Source organism: Schistocerca piceifrons, chromosome 1 (genome assembly GCF_021461385.2).
Source record: "Schistocerca piceifrons isolate TAMUIC-IGC-003096 chromosome 1, iqSchPice1.1, whole genome shotgun sequence".
Classification (NCBI taxonomy): domain Eukaryota; kingdom Metazoa; phylum Arthropoda; class Insecta; order Orthoptera; family Acrididae; genus Schistocerca; species Schistocerca piceifrons.
In genome coordinates this window covers 620,200,366-620,217,635 of record NC_060138.1, presented here as the reverse complement: position 1 = coordinate 620,217,635, position 17,270 = coordinate 620,200,366, and the positions used below count along the sequence as shown (strand labels likewise).

At 36.5% G+C, this 17,270-nt stretch overlaps 1 protein-coding gene across 5 annotated transcripts in view; it reads left to right on the top strand.

Annotated features, from left to right (window-relative positions):
* The first annotated feature begins 4,038 nt into the window (after window positions 1–4,038).
* LOC124804323 (centrosomal protein of 112 kDa-like) overlaps window positions 4,039–17,270 on the top strand; it is a 174,240-nt gene continuing 161,008 nt past the window's right edge. For all 5 annotated transcript variants that reach the window (XM_047264743.1, XM_047264742.1, XM_047264744.1 and 2 more), the window contains exons 1-2: window positions 4,039–4,199; window positions 4,305–4,439. In XM_047264743.1, coding sequence (XP_047120699.1) covers window positions 4,128–4,199; window positions 4,305–4,439 — 207 coding nt within the window. In that variant the 5' untranslated portion in view covers window positions 4,039–4,127. The remainder of the gene's footprint in view (window positions 4,200–4,304; window positions 4,440–17,270) is intronic.

The window sequence follows — 17,270 nt, the reverse complement described above, 5'->3', positions numbered from 1 at the left end:
TAATATTTACAGGTTTAATACTTACATCTGCTTTCATTAAATCCATCATTCAGACATTTGCTAGTTTCTTGGCTATTACAACCAAGTATTGTCAAAAACTAAAGTAAATTATTCATTTCAGTGATCCTCACTTAAGAGCAGTCAGCTTATGTACAAGATTTAAAATTAAACTTCCACTATTTACAGACTTAAGACTTACACCTGCTTTCCATACATCCATCATTCACACAGTAAGTAGTTACTTGGCTGTTACAACCAAGAACTGTCAAAAATTAAAGTATAATAAATGTTTATGAAAATGGTCTACTGCACTGGTTGAGAAACTCGTGGATGGAATGGAAGGAGTTGGCCAACAAAAATTCTTTTAAATTACGTTTAAATTGTGCCTTGTCTGAAACTAAACTCTTCATGGTTGCTGGTAACTTATTGAAAATATGCTTTGTTGAATACTGGACTCCTTTCTGGGCAAGAGTAAGTGATTTTAAATCTTTGTGTATATTGTTCTTATTCCTAGTATTGATACTGTGTACTAAGCAGTTACTTGGAAAAAGAGATGTATTATTTACAACATAATATACTGAGAAGTTGCGGTTAATATGCCCAATTCTTTGAATAGGTTTCGACATGATGTTCTTGGATTTACACTACTCGTTACTCTTATTGTATGCGTCTGTACTCTAAAACTTTTTTTCTCTGTTTGTGGAGTTACCCCAAAATATAATACTATATGACATAATGGATTGAAAATAAGCAAAATATGTCAGTTTTTTTTATATTTATATCTCCTATGTCTGACATCATTCGCATTGCAAACACAGACTTTATTAGGTGCTTTAGCTGTTCGTTAGTATGTTGTTCCCAACCGAATTTATTTTCAAGTTGTAATCATAAGGATTTTAAACTCTCAACTTCTCCTATTCCCATGTCATCATATTTTATACACACACCAGAAGGAAATCTCTTGGAAGTTCTGAACTGCATATAGTGGGACTTTTCAATGTTTAATGACAGTGAACTGGCTATGAACCACTTATTAATGTCAGTAAAAATTTGATTAGCTGCACTTTCTAAGTTTATATTTGATTTACTATTTATTGCAATGTTTGTATCATCTGCAAATACGACAAATTTGGCATCTGGTAATGTAACAGATGACAGGTCACAAGAAAACAGTAGTGGACCTAGTATGGAACCTTGGGGAACACCACATGCAATTTCTTCCCAGTCAGATGATGTCCGATTGCCTACTGCTGAAGTGTTACGTAATGACACCCTTTGTTTTCTATTAGTAAGTTATGATGAAACCACTTTGCAACACTACCAGTGATGTCATAATATTTTAATTTACTTAAAAGAATTCTGTGATTCACAGCTTTGACAGGTCACAGAATATGCCAGTTGGCTCTAATTTGTTGCCCAATAAATGAAGGACAATTTCGCTGTAAGTGTAAATAGCTTTCTCTCAATATCAGAACCCTTAAGAAACCCAAACTCTGACTTTGACAGTATGTTATTTTCACTAAGGTGCTTAAGTAGACGCTTGAACATAACCTCTTCAAAGATTTTTGAAAAAGCTGGCAAAAGTGAGATCAGTCTGTAATTTGATGGCATTTCTTTGTCCCCTTTCTTGTGGAGAGGTATAACTTCAGCATATTTAAGCCAGTCCAGGAATGTTCCTGTGACAAGTGATTGATTACACAAATAAATTAAGATATGACTAAGCTCACATAACATGTTGACACATAACATGTTGATATGTTATCTTAATCACTAGAATGCTTTGATTTCAAGGATTTTATGATGGATTCTATTTCTTTGGGTGAAGTAAGTGTCAATTTCATTTTACTGAGATTGCTAGTGTGCAGAGGTCTCAGACATTGCGTTGCATTATTTAATGAACCTGACAACCCCATGCTCTCAGTAACAGAGACAAAATACTTGTTTAAATGGTTTGCAACACAACATGCATTTGTTCCCAGGGTTTCATTTATTTTTTAGAGCTATTTGGTCCTCCTCATTTCTGGTCCTACCTGTCTCTGACTTAACTATATCCCATATTGTTTTTATTTTATTGCTGGACGTATTTATCTTCTCATAATGCAGGTGTTTAGATTTCTGGATAACATTCTTCAATATTTTGCAGTAATTTTTGTAATGAGCTGTAATTCTAGTATCAAAGGTGTCCCTATGTATCAGATAAAGATTCCTTTTTGCCTCACATGATATCTTTATCCCTTGTGTGATCCATGGTTTCTTATTAGACTTCTGCTTAATTTGAGTTACCTTCAGGGGAAAACAATTTTGAAATAAGTTGCCAACTTTATTAATGAATGTTCCATCATCTTTCGGGCGTGCACTCGGGACAGCGACAATTCTTCTTGCGATATTTCGGCTAGAAACCTCCCAGCCATCTTCAAGGCGAGTCGGAGACTGAGTTCATCGCGTATGCACGTGCCTATTTATAAGGAGAGTCACGTGATACAAAGCTGCTGAGGATTAAAAGCGCATACGTCAAACATATCAAAGTCGCCACTACTATCGCTAGTCATAGATAAGATGTATATAGCAAAGATAAACATATAAGCGCAGAGTGCAAACAAAATAGTGCTGCTGCAAATCCACCGTGCTTGTAAATAAATAATTAATCTTTAAAAGTGGTAACATCTGTCGGAAGTGAAGATGCAGAAATTCTTTCCGAACGAAGGTGTGAAATAAGGAGTTTCCAAGCATTGTCAAGATGAAATCCTTCGTCACGGTGTAGCAGGTTGTCGGCTAGTTGTATTTCTACAGCTTCCTTAACAACTGAGTCCCAGAAAGCTGAAGCAGTAGTTAAAATCTTAACATCTTAATAATCTATGGCATGGCCAGTAGAAATGCAATGTTTGGCAGCTGCTGATTTGTTGGACTGAAGAAGACGTGTGTACCGATGGTGTTCGACGCATCGTTCCTGTACAGTGCGCGTGGTTTGCCCTATGTAACGTTTGCCACACTCACAAGGGATTTCATAAACTCCCGCCTTTCGCAAGAGCAGATCATCCTTAACGGATCCCAACAAGGCTGCAGTCTTAGCTGGTGGGCGGAATATCACATCTACCTTATGTTTCTTAAAGATTCTAGCGATTTTAGAAGAAACATTACCCACGTATGGGAGAAAGGCTGTAGATTGTACTTCCCTTTCCACTTCCTCATCCTTTTCCTGTGATGAAAACTGCAGAAAAATCACAGGAAATATTCAAGGGGCGTTTCACTACGTATCTTTAACCACATTTGATTCAATTTTCCGCATTTGTTACTGCTGGTATGGAGGCAAAGACAAATTCGTACTGCAAACGTCTCATTGGTAGTTACATTAGTATGCTGCACTTAATACATTAAAAAACTTTTAGAGTCATTGTCCTGAATGCGTAATATGTGTTATGCTATAAATCACTCTGCCATTCTACTAATAATTCGTAATCAGTTGCCTTCAGTCACGTATGACTCTAATCATAGCTCTACGCTGCGGACTAGTATGTCACCATAATTGACATTACTCACATACGAAAATGTTTCTACATTTAATTTTTTCATCGGAAATTCATTCAAACAATCTGGATTGACTTGACGTTCCAAAATGACAGCTTAAGACAAGTCTGTATAAAGGCTGTCGCCAACAGGTGACGTCACTTATGCCAACAGAGCTGCTTACAGGTCTAGTCACCAGGCAGCTCTGTCACTGTCAAGTTTTCGGCCTTTCTGATGACGTTTTGAAGCGATACCTTGGGGTCCACGAGATGCACGTGAATCCACCCAGAAGCAGAAGTCGAAACACCATAATCTATGGTAGGGCAAAGTAGTGGAGACACAAAATTAAACAGAGGTGGCGTTAAACGAATGGTGGGACCGAAGTGTGCCTATTTCCCAATGCATTTTCGATGACGCCATTGAAGTGATGTTACTGCAGTTAAATGTTTGTTAAAGCTCAGTTTACACAAGCATCGAAAACTTGCAGATGCTCTAGTTTGTGGCTCCATTTTGTGCAGGAGCATCTTTGAAGTGCCAGAGTTTTCCATTGGCTGCACTGAATTGTGCGGTTGTCAAAGTTGTATTCGAATGGGTGAAGTTGTGATATTGTAACGAATTACGGAATGGAAGAGAAAATCAATATACGCGAGATAATAGCAACATTAAGTGACCACACGGAAAGAATATTATGTAAGGTAAACGGATTTTACAGTTTCTAATACAACAAATTTATGCGATTATTGTGTAGTCTCGATGAAAGTGCATTAATTGTTAATCTTTTTTCTGTTTTGTGTATCAAGAGACGACAGGAGTTGAAGGACGATGAGGTTGTGGTGAAAGGGGTTATTGACAGACTAAATTCTCTGAATTATGTTCGAAATACAGGGTGGCCAGATAAAGAGGAGATCCTGAATGCTTATCAAAAGGCTCGAGAGGTAAGTATATAATGATACATATAATTTCAGGTCGGCCGGTTTGTGTGGCCGAGCGGTTCTAATCGTTAGTTTGGAACCGCGCGACCGCTACGGTCGCAGGTTCGAATCCTGTCTCGGCCATGGATGTGTGTGATGTCCTTAGGTTTTTAGGGTTACGTAGTTCTAAGCTCTAGGGGACTGATGACCTCCGAAGTTAAGTCCCATAGTGCTCAGGGCCATTTGAATTTCAGTTAGTGATAGAACATCAATGAAAATATTATGTTAGTCACTTGATATGCCGGCTGGCAAAGTGGCATTGACTACGAACTCTTGCTGTGGGATTTGATCTCGACGAGGAAATATTTTTCAAATATATTTATTCTTCTGTTTATTTAAAATGCGAAGTAATGTAATGTCTAGAAATAATGACGGCTCACTTCTCTTGCTTCGGTATCCTGGGCAACAATGACTTCGAGGTAAATGCCGTGATGGTTCCTTTGAAAGGGCACGGTCGACTTCCTTCCCCATCCATCCTATGGGGCGGATGACCTCACTGTTTGGTACCCTCCGCCAAATCAACCAACCAACAGTGACTTTTACCTGTTAATAAATTCAGTATGTGTGTACGCTGCTGCCACTGGTTCTCAGATATACATCTTTGACTGGCGGGTCATTCCACATCAAAGGGACCAATATTAAAAAGTACCCCCACTCGACCATCTCCAAATCTAATGAAATTTGGTGTGAAGGCTCTACAATGTCTTTGGTGCTTATATACCAAATTTCAGTCTAGGGGGCAGGCCGTTCTATTTTTTTTTTTCTGTGAAATCTGGGTAGTAAAAAACTTTAATTAGAAATGGAAAACTAGGGCACAACATACGTTCTGCAAACTGTTACAAGCAACAGGAATTTTTTATGCATTTAAATAGTAATATAATGTTTCTATATTTTCAATATTAATTATTTTACTGATCGTTAAGGACTTCAATATAAAGATTAATTCCTGCTCTGATGTTTATATTTCACTTAGCAAAGTTTTTAATTGGTCAACTGCATATGTTAAGTATACAAATAAGGGCATAATAGATTTTTTTAGCTCTTCGATTAAATGCTGCATCCAAGAAAGTGAGTAGCTGCAGTGTTACGGAAGGACATTTTTTCCCAGCCATACAAATAGGACTTTTAACATAAAATATATTGTTATTTATTGAATTGTATAACAATAAATGCTATCTTACAGGTTACTTATTAATTTATTAGGTTCTTTCCATGCTAAGTAGTCTAGAGGCAGCCACATGGCCCTCATGGATTTTGATGAAATTTTGTATGAACATTCACACATCTTCTCAATGAACACTGGTAAAACTTAAGCTTCAGAAATTCAATACTTGCAGAGATATATAGTCACTTGTTTGAAACTATAGTACAGCTTTCTATAGTGCTTCCTTGAATTTTCAAACAAGGCTCACAATAATGAAACAATCTGGTTGTTAAAGTAATTGTTGCCATTATACAGGGTGATTCAAAAAGAATACCACAACTTTAGGAATTTAAAACTCTGCAACGACAAAAGGCAGAGCTTAGCACTATCTGTCAGCGAATTAAGGGAGCTATAAAGTTTCATTTAGTTGTACATTTGTTCGCCATTTCAGCCAATAAAGTTTTTGGTCCCTTTTTCTTCGAAGGTGCTACTGTAACTGGACTACAGTATCTGGAGATGTTAGAGAATTGGCTGTTCCCTCAGCTCGAACAAGAAGCACAACAATTCATATTTCAGCAGGATGGAGCGCCACCACATTGGCACTTATCTGTCCGTAACTACCTGAACGTCAACTACACGAGGCGATGGATCGGCCGCCAGGCAGCCCGTGACAGAGCACTTCATCACTGGCCTCCAAGAAGCCCTGATCTTACCCCCTGCGATTTTTTTATGGGGGTATGTTAAGGATATGGTGTTTCGGCCACCTCTCCCAGCCACCATTGATGATTTGAAACGAGAAATAACAGCAGCTATCCAAACTGTTACGCCTGATATGCTACAGAGAGTGTGGAACGAGTTGGAGTATCGGGTTGATATTGCTCGTGTGTCTGGAGGGGGCCATATTGAACATCTCTGAACTTGTTTTTGAGTTTAAAAAAAACCTTTTTAATACTCTTTGTAATGATGTATAACAGAAGGTTATATTATGTTTCTTTCATTAAATACACATTTTTAAAGTTATGGTATTCTTTTTGAATCACCCTGTATTTTCTATAAACGGTGAATCTTGTGAATTTTTTCTGTGAAACTAGTGATTACGTATTTACCAAGGTAGTAGGCTACATTTAAGTGTGATTAAATACAAAATTAAAACTCTTAGATGTTTAACCAACCAATTTCACGTTTCCCTCATAACTTTAAGACAAAACTTCACAGGTTACAACACCCAGGTATTAAAATCTCTGCAATATTGATTGGAAAATTTACATCACTTGATGCATGATTCAGGCAAACCGATTCTGTTTTGGAAAAATGTTTTATACAATTGAATCCAAAAATTAGGTCTTCATTTTCCACTTGTAAATATTTACAATTTTGAGAAGTACAAAAAATGACATTTAATAGGCATAATAAAAGATTTCAGGTATAATTTGAGTGCCAGGAAAATGTGTTCAAACTTCCAGTGCACCTCTTTGATGATGCTACTTTTTAGGGCCTTATATGCTTGCATTGCAATACCAAATCCACTTTTCTAGATGGTTTAGAATATGCTCTTTCTAATGACCATAGTTTAGAAGAGTTTGGAGAAAACACTTTTTTGAAAAATTTGACTAAAAATACCCATTTTTAGCACTTTTTGAAAAATCGTCAACTTCACCCTAGATTTGTGAAATAATGGAAAGCAATAGGAGAATGAAATTTTATATTCTAAGACCTTGTGTTGGTGAGTTATGGTGTGCAAAGTTTCATGTACATCTCACAATTACGTTTATAGATATAAAAAACTAAAGTTCACATTTTTTTAAAACATCTATTTTTTCGCCCAACTTTGCTTCAAATTATCTATATGAAAATTGATCAGAAATCCTTTTCTTAATATTTTACTTTAAAGAGCTCTAAAAGTTGTATAAGATGGCCAAGTTTTGTTTCTTTCATGCAAATACTTAGAGATATCTCATCTCAAAGTTGCTGAAAATTCAAGGACGCGCTATAGAAAGCTGTGCTACGGTTTCAAACAAGTGACTATATCTCTGCAAGTATTTAATTTCTGAAACTGAAGTTTTACCAGTGTTAATTGAGAACATGTGTGAATGTTCATACAAAATTTCATCAAAATCCATTATGGTCATGTGGGAACAATTTTCGATATTAGACCACTTGGCACGGAATGGCTCATTGTTGAAATGAAAATTATGTAGCATTGGAAAGTGAAATTATTGTTAGTGAAATATAGACTTTGTACATGCATAATTAAAACACTGTTTTGAGAAAGTACCCTTTACATTTAATAAAGATATTTCTTTTTTTGCTTTTTAAGAAAATACCAGGGAAAAAACTTTCATTTAGTTATTGTTCATAAACATCACCAGGATCTGAAAATTTATAAGTAAGTCTTTCAGAACTACCATTAATATGTGGTTCACTTAACAAAAATGTCAGCAGGAGAAACATTAAGGACATCATTCTGGACAATTTAAAATGTGTTTTTAGTATTGTCTGTTGACTTCATTCCCATCACTTTGTAAATGTCTGTATCAGCATGAAACTTCTGAATAGTGCATGTAGCATACCTGTATACAACAGCTATATCACTAAACACTTTGCAAAGTAAAAATGACCCATTAGACAAGACTGAATCATTTGTTAACTTGCTTTGAACTACTTGGTTCTGCTGCTGCTTGAAAACATTTGCACTCTGAATAAGTTTGTAGGTCCTTCCAGTACTATGCTGCCCAGAAAAAACAGAATTTTCCAAAAGTGTGATGTGGTTTTTTTTTTCTCAGAAAAGGGTTGTGCAAAATGATATTTTCTAAGGCCCCTTATAGGCAAACGGTTAATTCATCGGCTTTCCAACATTTTCTTTACTGCTTCAGTTCTTGACACTGGAATGTAAATCACAATAATACTTTTGGCAAGATCTTTTGCAGTTGTTGCAAATTCTTCTGCATTATTTACTACTATTTTTTTTCTGGAGTATGGAACGAAAAATGGCTCTCTTAAGTTCTCCTCCGATGCCATCATGTGGACTCTTTCCATGAGCTGTTTCGAAGTATCTTCGATCAACTGTTAGACCAAAATCTTCATTAAAAAGAACATCACAAACGGAGAACCAGCTTTTGAACTGATTTGCAGCTCCATCACTAAAGTAATGGACATGTGAAATTGGAAACCTAACTTTTGTTTTCAGATGTGCTAAAATTGCCAGATTGAAAGCATGGGCACTGTCCTTACTATGTTCTAAAGAATCAGATACAACACAGTAGTTTATATGCTTCAGTTCAAGACACTTGTAATACACAATGGCTGTAAAACTAGACACATTGGGTGAACACCTGTGAGCCTGCATGATCTCAAATTGATGTTTTATCAAAACGTTTTCTGAGAAATCCTCTAGTACAACAATGTCTGTTTCGGGAAGGACACGTTTTAACATGAGAAACTTGGAGTGCTGCGTACGTGCATTGTAAACATGCCCGGTCAAAGTTTGTAATTGTAAATAAAGTTGTGCCTTTGCTTCTGACAACTTTGTTTGCATTTCTTGTTTCTTTGCATGGCCTTCTTCTAGACACCATTCATAAAAAGTTATTCTTTCGTTTAAATCTAACCCTTCAAAATAACTGTCAAGAAGTCAAGTGCCACACTCTTCACAACTCCTGTCTATACAGCTGATATTGGTGGAATCACAAACTGTTTACTCAAGTACTTCATCTAAACTTTTTGGTATGCTTAGCACATGCTTGTTCAAAGACTTTAATAAAATAGCAGCATTTTCATAAGTGCAGACACAAACTTCTCGACCTCTTAGTGTTGTAGGTACAACATGCTTTGGTCGTAATTGTTTAAATTTTGACAGTCCAGTGGGTAATTCCCCATACTCTTTGCAGAAACGTTCATAAAGTTCTACCAAGGCATTGCCAGCTTATGTCACCTCTTTTGTAAAATTGTATCACCTTCTGTATTGTTTGATTTGGCACAGAATCCCTTCTTTTTTTCTTTCAAATATTGATTGTTTTGGTTTTACATTCCTAGCAGTAAAGCCAGCAACTTCAAAAAAATTATTAAGTTTTTGAGGTGAAAAGGATTTGATGAGTTTTCCAAGAACTTTGGGATGCTTGGAAGGTGATTTTGGGAGAAATCTCTTGATCCTAGCAGTAGCTTTACCTAATGTGCTAGGTGACATTTTTAATGTTGGATTTGCACTGGTTTGACGAGCAAGGGCTCATTGCATCTTTTTCATATTTTCGTAAATGACCTATCTTTCCCTCAGCTATTAACTTCTGTCATTTTGCTTTCTTTCTCTCACGATCTTTTTGATAAACTTCTGCTGTTCCTGGATCATTCATTTTTTGTTTTTTGCATTCCTTGTCACGATTGGCACCAGTTTTGACCATCACACCTGCACATATATTCAAGAAACTTGTTAAGTCTATAACTGAACGAAAGAAGCAATTGAATTTACATTACATTTCCAAAAAATTCATAGTAAGCCATTGATGATGTACATTACATTTTATTTTCAAGCTCAAAGAGTGAACATATGCTCAGCTTAAAGGAGATATGCCATGTTTGATTAGAGTATAAATTAAAAATTACAAAGCCAAAGAATTGGGAAATTCTTTTTACATGTTTTTAAAAGTGTTGCACATAACAATGTCGCCTAGTCTTTGCAGAGTAGACTACGATATTCCTTCACTGTTAATAATTATAAAAATATTTGGAAGTTGTCAGATAAATACTAACAATATTAACAAGATGCCTCAGCACTTAAATATTTGATACTCTTGCTTATATAGCACATCGAATTATAGCCTACATTCTTCACTCAGGCTTTTAGAGTAATCAGGCTTATTCGAAAAAAATTTTCAGAACTACGCATAAATAAACAAACTTCGTTTACATTAAACTAATACTGACTTTCAAATCGTTTATAACCTTTATAACCAGCAAATTTACACTTCCAACATGAACAGTCACTTGAAACCTATATAACAATGGAGAGAGAGAACGGAAAACTGGAGAGAAAACATCTGACATAATTGTTTCATTGGCTAGCTAGGTCCTTCCGTAACAAGTTTTACAAAATAAATATTTATTAAATAGTTGTGTTTCATGTGGATTTATGGCACTGAAGTTACGGAAAAGAAAATTTTATATTGACTGTTCATTATATTTTATATTGACTGTCAACAATTTGTTACGGAAGGACATTAACAATTTTGGGGGAAATTTTATGTCTTTGATAAACATACCAAATTCCTTCTTTTAATAACAATGTATTCCTGTTAGGCTAACTTAAGTGCCTACATAGATTTTGTCACAGGATCATTAATGTTTGTGATACAAATAATATAAAATGAAACATCCTCCTGTAACAGAAAATATTTTATTTTTTCTAATGTGTGAGAAAAAAATCGCACTAATAATTTTTTAAAAAGGGAAATGACTGTAGCATATGAAACTACATAGTTTTCTGAACAAAATAGCACAAAGTTTTATGGTGATTAAAAGGTTTTTGAATTTCAGTACTTGTGGCCTACAATATCACGACCTGACCCACCAGTATCTTCAGTGGTTGAATTCTTGGGGGATTTTAAAGAGAGGCTACTCACCTCCGCATCATGTACGAAGAGGTGCAAATGTGCCAACTTTGCTAGGCTTTTCTAAAAGCTCTAGGAAACATTTGGTCATTTGCTTTAATATACATAGACAACTTTTTATGCTGAATGACACTATGGCAAAAATTACGGATTTAGCCATACATAAATATAAATACAAGTCTCCAAAATGGTTAAAAAATTCGTTGCACTGTTCGGAGAGCCATGATTTGACCAACCACTGCTACTTTTCGTATCAGCCAATCATGCCAAAACTTCAGATGGCTATTCCTACCTACAATTTGTATATATCAATCAAATTTAAGTAGTACTGGATGCCCAGATGAAAAGATATGCATCTACAAAGTTGGCCAAAATTTTCTACTTGCAAATTTTATGGTGTTTTTGGGGGGCAATGTCTCAGCTGTGTCTTTAATCCGCCCCCCCCCCCCCCCTCCCCCCCGCTGCCCCCAAGTTGGATAGAGCATCCTTCAAGCGTTCAAAGCTATTTTGTTTAATTTCTGGTTCTTGCATATTGATGAGTAAGGATACGTATCAACAGTGGGAAAATGTATTACTGATGAATACAAACATTAATACAATTTGAAGTTGTAAATCAAAAGATGTGTAATTGTAGGGTCTTATAAAGTATAAGATTTTCCTATGGTTTAGAGAAAGTAACTATGCTAATAAGTGTTTTTACATCATTTTTCAGTGTAGAATATAAATATATTAAAACCTCAGAAAGTGCCCTGAGAATTATAAAATCTAGATTATAATGGAATGCTATGTTGCTTTAGAAGGTTTTAACCCTTCAGTGCATCGTCACTCGGTTTCCATTGGTATTTTAAAGCAGCAATACAGTGACATACATTGCTGAATCGCCACTTTCAATTGCTACTTTCATTATTGGTAATTTTCACAATGTCAGTCTTTTGTGCTGTACAGTCTTAGTGTTGAGTATTGAGTTTCTGAATAATAAATAATAATGGTTTTAGCTGAAGGGAAGCACTAAAACAGCGTTTTGATAGCCTAATTTGTATATTTTATATAAAAGCTACACTGAATATTCCAGAATTTTGTCTGAAGTCATCATCATTCTATCAAGGCAATAGGGAACTACAATCAGTTAAGGAAATGTCACCAATTGACAAGGAACTTCTTCACTGTAGGTCTGGCCTTGGTTTTACTGCCGATGCCCATAATTCGTTCATACCAGAATGCCTTGTTGACAACAAAATTTCAATTCCTGCAAAATTTCTGCAACCCATTTGGTAAAGAAAAACATATAACCAAGAAGGCTTGAACACCAGTAAACACGGCGATGTCTGATAGGTTGAAGTTACTGACTGACCAAGCTTTTAAACTTGGTCAGAAAATTTGTACCAAATGTAGACATGAAATGCCCAAAAAGAATCATCCCACCAGGATAAGCAAGACTCACCATCCACTGAAGACATGGGTGTTGTTTTTGCTTGCTTTACCACTAACACTTCATTATCGTCACTTGGAGAATCACTACTAAAGCTTCAACAGACCAGCAAAAGGGATTCAATGGGACACACAAAGTCTGAAAGCCCAAGGCAGCATTACTAAGGTAATTGCCATAGCTGCTGCTGTGAGCCAAGTAGTTATTGCTCAGCTACAATTAGAAGAGTGCCAGAAATGTAAAGGTATGGACATCTTAATCACACAGCTTAAGATTAAACTTCAGACTTCAAGCAATAGCAGTAAAGTTCAAATTTTGACCCTGGTACAAATAGCTGCACTACTGAAAAAATGGCTAAAGAATTTGCTGTTTCAACTAAGATGGTGAAGAAGGCTGGGAAACTAAAGATGGAAGATGGGATTTTGGCAACACCTGCAAATCGAAAAGGGAAAAAAGTTCACTGGTGAAATAAAACAAAATGTCCTCACTTTCTTTGAAGATGAGTTTTCTCGTCTATGTCCAGGCAAAAAGGATTGTGTTGCAGGAAGAATAAATGGGGAAAGATTCACAAGGAGAAATGCCTGCTCCTTTGTAACCTTAAAGAAATGTTCATTTCTTATTGTAAGCTATATGGAAATGAACGAAGCTTCTCAATTTTGTGAGCTCAGGCTGAAATGTAGTACAGCTGGTGCTTCTGGATCACATTCAGAAAGCGTATGTGCAATTAATCAAAATTTCAAATTAATGCTGGTTTCAGCAACATCCATTCAAGATGACTACAAGGATTTGATGAAAAAATGTATGCAGTTTGGAACCAAAAAATTGTATGCTCCAGCTTTGTGAGGAATGTCCAGAAAAAATGCGACTAGATGCTTTTCTTGAAGACTCTTTTAAAGACCATGACCGTGAAGAAACAACGGAATACAATCAGTGGGCCCATGCTGGCAGACACACATTGGAGACTTGTCAGAGAACTGTTGAAGATTTCATGGAGGCATTGATTTTTGAAAATTACCGGTTTAAGAAGCCATCACTTTGTGTCAGAACACCAAAGTTTACATCTTGTTGTTGTTGTGGTCTTCAGTGCTGAGACTGGTTTGATGCAGCTCTCCATGCTACTCTATCCTGTGCAAGCTTCTTCATCTCCCAGTAACTACTGCAACCTAGATCCTTCTGAATCTGCTTAGTGTATTCATCTCTTGGTCTCTCTCTACGATTTTTACCCTCCACGCTGCCCTCCAATACTAAATTGGTTATCTCTTGATGCCTCAGACCACGTCCTACCAACTGATCCCTTCTTCTAGTCAGGTTGTGCCACAAACTGCTCTTGTCCGCAATCCTATTCAATACCACCTCATTAGTTATGTGATCTACCCATCTAATCATCAGCATTCTTCTGTAGCACCACTTTTGAAAAGCTTCTATTCTCTTCTTGTCCAAACTATTTATCGTCCATGTTTCACTTCCATACATGGCTACACTCCATACGAATACTTTCAGAAACCACTTCCTGACACTTAAATCTATACTCGATGTTAACAAATTTCTCTTCTTCAGAAACGCATTCCTTGGCATTGCCAGTCTACATTTTGTATCCTCTCTACTTCGACCATCATCAGTTATCTTGCTCCCCGAATAGCAAAACTCCTTTACTACTTTAAGTGTCTCATTTCCTAATCTAATTCCCTCAGCATCACCTGACTTAATTCGACTACATTCCATTATCCTCGTTTTGCTTTTGTTGATGTTCATCTTATATCCTCCTTTCAGGACACTATCCATTCCGTTCAACTGCTCTTCCAAGTCCGTTGCTGTCTGACGGAATTACAATGTCATTGGCGAACCTCAAAGTTTTTATTTCTTCTCCATGGATCATAATACCTACTCCGAATTTTTCCTTTGTTTCCCTACTGCTTGCTCAATATACAGATTGAATAACATTGGGGATAGGCTACAACCCTGTCTCACTCCCTTCCCAACCACTGCTTCCCTTTCATGTCCCTCGACTCTTATAACTGCCATCTGGTTCCTGTACAAATTGTGAATAGCCTTTCACTCCGTGTATTTTACCCCTGCCACCTTCAGAATTTGAAAGAGAGTATTCCAGTCAACATTGTCAAAAGTCTTCTCCAAGTCTACAAATGCTAGAAACGTAGGCTTGCCTTTCCTTAATCTAGCTTCTAAGATAAGCCGTAGGGTCAGTATTGTCTCACGTGCTCACACATTTCTACGGAATCCAAACTGATCTTCACCGAGGTTGGCTTCTACTAGTTTTTTCATTCGTCTGTAAAGAATTCGCGCTAGTATTTTGCAGCCGTGACTTATTAAACTGATACTTCAGTAATTTTCACATCTGTCAACACCTGCTTTCTTTGGGATTGGAATTATTATATTCTTCTTGAAGTCTGACGGTATTCCACCTGTCTTATACATCTTGCTCAGCAGATGGTAGAGTTTTGTCAGGACTGGCTCTCCCAAGGCTGTCAGTAGTTCTAATGGAATATTGTTTATTCCCGGGGCCTTGTTTCAATTCAGGTCTTTCACTGCTCTTTCAAACTCTTCACGCAGTATCATATCTCCCATTTCATCTTCATCTACATCCCCTTCCATTTCCATAATATTGTCCTCAAGTACATCGCCCTTGTTTACATCTTAAGCAGCTAAAAAAAAAAAAATTGCAGAAAATGAATTAATTATATTGATAGATTTTGTTGAGAATTATTCATTTGGTGTTCAGGATACTGTGCAAGGATTCCATTGGGAGAAATAGTCAGGCCACAGTTCATCAATCTGTTGTCTATTTCAATGGCAAAGAATGTCAGAGTATTAGCATTTGTATGGTCAGCGACTGTTCTGTCAAGATACCGTTGCTGTCCATGCTTTTCAAATAAAGTTGATAACATGTTTAAAGACAGACTGAATACATTAAGAACATTTATTACTTTATTGATGATTCAGTTGCTCAATATAAGAATCTCAAAAATTTCATCAATTTATGCCTGCACGAAAAGGATTTTGGCATCACTGCCAAATAGAATTTTTTTTTTTTTGAACAAGCCATGGTAAATTGCCTTGTGACGGCATTGGGGGAACAGCAAAAGGACTTGCAGCCTGTGCTAGTCTGCAGAGGGCCTTAGATAACGAAATATTGACTCCATATGATTTATTCAAATTCTGTGATGATAGTATTCCAGGTGTAAAGCTTTTTATGAAGCAAAAGAAGAAATTGAAAAAATCCTCCCAGATCAAAAACAAGGTTTACCACGGGACATCCAGTATCTGGAACGAGAGAAAAACAATTAATTGTGATCAGCTCAGAATAAGCAGAGTTCCGATGATGCTACAATATTCACAGTTAATGCCTTCGAAGCAGATGAAGAAATTCCAGCAGTCTCAATTCAAAGTTTACAACCAGGACAGTATGTTACTTTTATGTATGGCAATTTTTGGTGGATTGGAAACACAATGAAGTTTCACATGAGGGTCATTCCATGTCAATTCAACCAGTTTGAGAAAATGTTCCAGCTGATAGTCTCAAATTTGGCCAAAATTTAGCACACCAATGCTACCTTGTGTGGAACACTCATGTTCCCCTGCCAATTAGTTCCAGAATTATGGCTTGTGAAAAAAGGTGGCGTGACCCGGAAATTGCAACCCGCATCTGGCAGTATATCTTCAGACCCAACTTCAGGTCTTAATAACTTTGGAACTATTCCACACAGTCCAGTGACATTTTTACAACCCAGTAACATCCACTTAGAGAACACACTCTATGAATCAAAACACCAACAACATATTTCTGAGGGAAAATAAAAAATTTCAAAATGTGATTAAAAAAATGTAATACGTTAAAAGGTACATATTGTAGGTGCCCTCTATGCCAAATATAATTCACTCAAAAAGGGTATAAATTTTTTTGTGGTAAGCTTAATGTGGCCTAAACACACACAGAACTCACCATGCCCATATCAGTCACACAAACAGAGTTACGTGCACACGAAAATACAAAAATTTGAAAAATTACCTGAAAAACGTGGCTTTTCGAAGTGTGGTAGTACAAAAGGGACAAGTGATATCCAAGCCAAATTTCAAACACTGCATAAGTAGACCATAATATAATATGTGGCAAAATTTCAACTTGTTATTGCAAGGCATTTGTGTACAATAAAAGTTGACAGATGTATTTGGTTAAGTTTCTTTTAACACGATTTAGCAAGTAATAGTGATGATGCAGACAGCTTGTTTCAGATAAAGCTGCAGCAACTGTTGGGAACCATTAGGCAACAGAAAGTTAAACAATGTTAGTTTTCTTGCAGGAACAACAAAGGAAACAAGCAACAATTACAGGTTACTCATGCTTTTAAGACTCTAGTTCAGACTGGTCAGTACTGTTCTGGAAAGTCAGTATGGAGGCAGAAGAGTGTACTAGTGGTGCTTTTGTTCAAACAAGTTGCAGTGTTGGTAGAGCACAAGCATCTGAATGTCATAAAACAACATATGGAACAAAATGTTCTATTTGCTTTGTACTGTATGATCTGGACGAATCGGACCAAGATTTGTTGCTATGGAGATCCAGGATACACCCTGTGGGCACAAGAATTACAGTTCCAGGAAACTTTAGTGTTTAT